Here is a 3401-nt window from a genome sequence, read left to right on the forward strand (position 1 = left end):
AATAAAACCAGAATTCCTATAAAAGTCATCTTCTACGGCATTCCTTAAATTATCACTGTATATACAATTTAATCACTGGCTGATTACACTGACGGAGTGATGTTAATTCTAATGTAGAGCCAGGGCTGAGAATCAAAACCACTTACTAATGGCGTGATCTTGAGGAAGTTATTTTATTTCACAAAATCTTACATTTTCTCAATTCTAAAACAGGCTGAGTAACAATACCCACCTGAAAAGGTGCCTGTGTGAAGGGATATATTCCACATAACCCCGCAGCAAAGTGCTTGGTGGGCAGTAAGAACCTAATACTGTTTTCCTATGTTATGTGAAAATAAAGTTAATTTTGATCATTTCCATCATCCATAACTGATTATAAAATGCCCAGAAAGATGACAGTCTATAACAACTAAATGATTTTCATATTAATATCAATATTGTACTTAATATATCCAAGCAAAGTAGCTAAAAAGGGTTCACAAGTGGATGAACTAGAAATATACCAAGTATTAAAAACAATTTGGGCCCAATCTCTTGTGACCTTAAAGAAATCATGTATGTCTCTGAACTGCAATCTAATCACCTATTCCAAGAAATCAAACAGAACTTATAGGATCTACTAACCAGACCCTAGAAAACTTAAATACTGACCAGACCCTACGAAATTTAATTCCAGTTTCAGCAATAAAAAGAATTGCTTGGGAACCATTCCCTTCTAAAGCCACTCATTCCAGTAAGCATGACTGCTTTGGCTGACTCTGTAGCTTTCAAAGTCATTGACTAAAAACAAGCTAAAAAGCCCAACCCTAACGGCTATTAACTTAAATCTTCGGTAACTCTTTCTGAATTTATCTTAAACAATCTTGAAAATTACCTACCAAAAATTCTATTCACTTTTCCTCTCAAATCACTATTTGCCTCATCTCAGTACTGCCCCCCTTCCAGTCTACCAATCAGCAGCCCGTGAGGAAAGCGGCGCTGACTTGATGGATGAAGAAGTCACAGGCTCACGGGGTGTAAACAGTGCACAAACTCCAACAGTCACGGCGACAGTCACTTCCTTTGGTTGAGAACTGCCACCTGCCAGGATCTAAGATAAGCACCGCGTGCCTTACATAATCACAACGAACTAAAATACCGTTACTCCCGTTTTACAGACATACTCAGAGAGGTTAGGGGCCCGCCCAAGGTCACATCTCTGACAGCGGCGATTCCACGACTCAGACTCGAACGTTTTGTGTTTTGTGTCGGCTTTTTCCCCCAGAGACCAATCTCCTTCTAGTACACGGCTGGGCTCGCGCCCTCGGGACTGCTTCTCGGAAAGCAGCCCTCCCCCGCCCACCGGCACGGATCCACAGGTGCGCGGCAGGAGCCGCCGGGACGCCGGCCTGCCGGGCAGCCACTGCGCCTCAGGCCCGGACCGCAGCTCCCTCTACCCTGGGCCTAGCTGCAGGCGGGAGCTCCAGATCGCCCAGCCCTTCCGACCCCGGCGCCCCATTGTTCCCGATCTCACTCACCTCGGAGGATACCGGCGCAGGCCCGGCTGGGGAGCTCGTGGCAAGCTCCCTACGGCCCAGAAAGCTGGGTCGGTGACGGCAGGACCCGCGAAGGCGAACCCGGCGACTTCTCCGCCGGCCCTCAGGAGCGGGAGTAGGCAGGGGCGCTTCACCCTCCTCGCGAGAGAGCGGAGACCCCGGCGGCTGCTGCGACCCCTGCGACGTAAAGAGCTCATCACCAATGGTTGCTTGGGGGTGGTGGCAGAAAGCGGTAGCAGAAAGCGAAACCCACTCCGCGACCCCCAGCAAGTCAAAACACAGCACCCGCCTGCGTAACGCATGCGCGGTAGAGGACGCCAGCACCGAAGGCGGAGCTTAGCGCGCTCCGCCCGAGCCCGGCCCTTCCCCCAACCCCCTCCGCCACCGGAATGAGAGAGACCTGACCCACCGAGGCAGAAATCGCTATTTTACCGTCACTCTGGTTGCTACTAATCTCTGGGGATTACAGAGGCACTAGTTTAAAGTTCGCTTCTAATTTATCCGGAAGACATGATAACTAGCTTGGTCTCATTTAAACCTCACCAAACTCTGTGAGAAGTTAACTAAAACTGTATCTGGTGTATAAAGGAACCGAGTTACCCGGAGGTTAAGGGACTACCTCCGGCTGCAGAGTTAGGAAACAACACCGGGATTCGAATGGAATACCCAAATCAGAGGCCTACAGTTTTCAGAGAGAGATCAACTCCAGTATAGGGATAAACAGGGATTCAACCTAAGAGAATAGGGCCTTGAAATCTTCCCAAAACAGATAACGTTTTTACCCTTCCCCACTCTCCGAAATCTGCATTAAAACTCTGTTTAGGCGACAGCTGAGATTATAGAGACATAACGTCTAGTGCTTAAATTGGCGCTCTGCCCCATTCTTCGCCTCAAATGTGAGTGTCCCGAACATTCCAGGGCTGAACTTGGCTCCGCGTGCCAAACTCTGTCCTTCGGTTTAATATTTGATCGTGCTACCGTCCTAAGCATACAAACGTTCAATAAATACTTGTTGATTGGCAGCTACATTCTGCCGAGTAATTCATGCCACGTTATTTCTTCTTAAGAGTATCAGTGACATCAACAGGCCATTGCGTTCTCAAACTTGTTTCTTGAAGAAAAGCTCAATTAACAGGGATTCCCACAACGATTCGTCAGTTATATAAAAGCGGGTGGTATTCTTGTTTACATCAAAGATGAATACACAAACTACCTACATTGTGGGAACAGATCCGGGAGGAAACATTAATTCTTTGAGCGCGAGACGTCGGCGTAGTATTTAAAACGTGGATTATTTTTCCAAATAAACTTTTAAATGCACACGACGGTAGCTTATCTCGTATTAATACTGCTCTGGAACTGAAGGAAGACCGGCTGACGAGTCAAGCCTATCCTTTTAAGTGGCAAAAAACACTTCCAACATACTTTCTCGTTTCTCTCACCTCCTTCCCGAAAGGCGGGCTTGGCCCAGGGTCACGTGACACCGTCCACGGCTCCGGGCGGAAGAGGCCGGCCCAGCTGAGGGGAAACGCACCGGAAGGCGAGTGGGCGGGCACTCGCGCCCGGCTGAAAGATGGCCGCCGCCGCCCGGCAGCCACCGCCCCGGAGGTTACTCTAGGGCCTGCGGCTTCCGCCCGTGCCCGCGGACCACCGCCGTCTCCTTACCATGAAGCCAGTGAGTCGCCGCACCCTGGACCGGATTTATTCAGCGGTAGGTCCCGGGCCTGGAGGGGCTCCACGGAGTCGACTCCTGACGCCCGCGGGTGAAAGCCCGCTATTTTTTCAGCGCCCAGAAACTCCAAAATCCATTGCTGAATTAAGCTTTTCACTCCCTCACCTCGACTCCGCCTCTTCCGGGAGGACACG

General features: G+C 49.6%; 1 protein-coding gene across 1 annotated transcript in view; it reads right to left on the minus strand.

Moving 5' to 3' along the window:
- Positions 1-3320, minus strand: part of TOPORS (TOP1 binding arginine/serine rich protein, E3 ubiquitin ligase) — a 9908-nt gene extending 6588 nt beyond the window's left edge. Inside the window, exons 1-2 of the mRNA XM_007464933.1 lie at positions 3201-3320; positions 1518-1712 (exon numbers count right to left, since the gene is read on the minus strand). Coding sequence (XP_007464995.1) covers positions 1518-1712; positions 3201-3203 — 198 coding nt within the window. The 5' untranslated portion in view covers positions 3204-3320. The remainder of the gene's footprint in view (positions 1-1517; positions 1713-3200) is intronic.
- Positions 3321-3401: the final 81 nt, after the last annotated feature.

The sequence above is a fragment of the Lipotes vexillifer genome, unplaced genomic scaffold, assembly GCF_000442215.2.
Source record: "Lipotes vexillifer unplaced genomic scaffold, Lipotes_vexillifer_v1.1 scaffold110, whole genome shotgun sequence".
Lineage (NCBI taxonomy): Eukaryota > Metazoa > Chordata > Mammalia > Artiodactyla > Lipotidae > Lipotes > Lipotes vexillifer.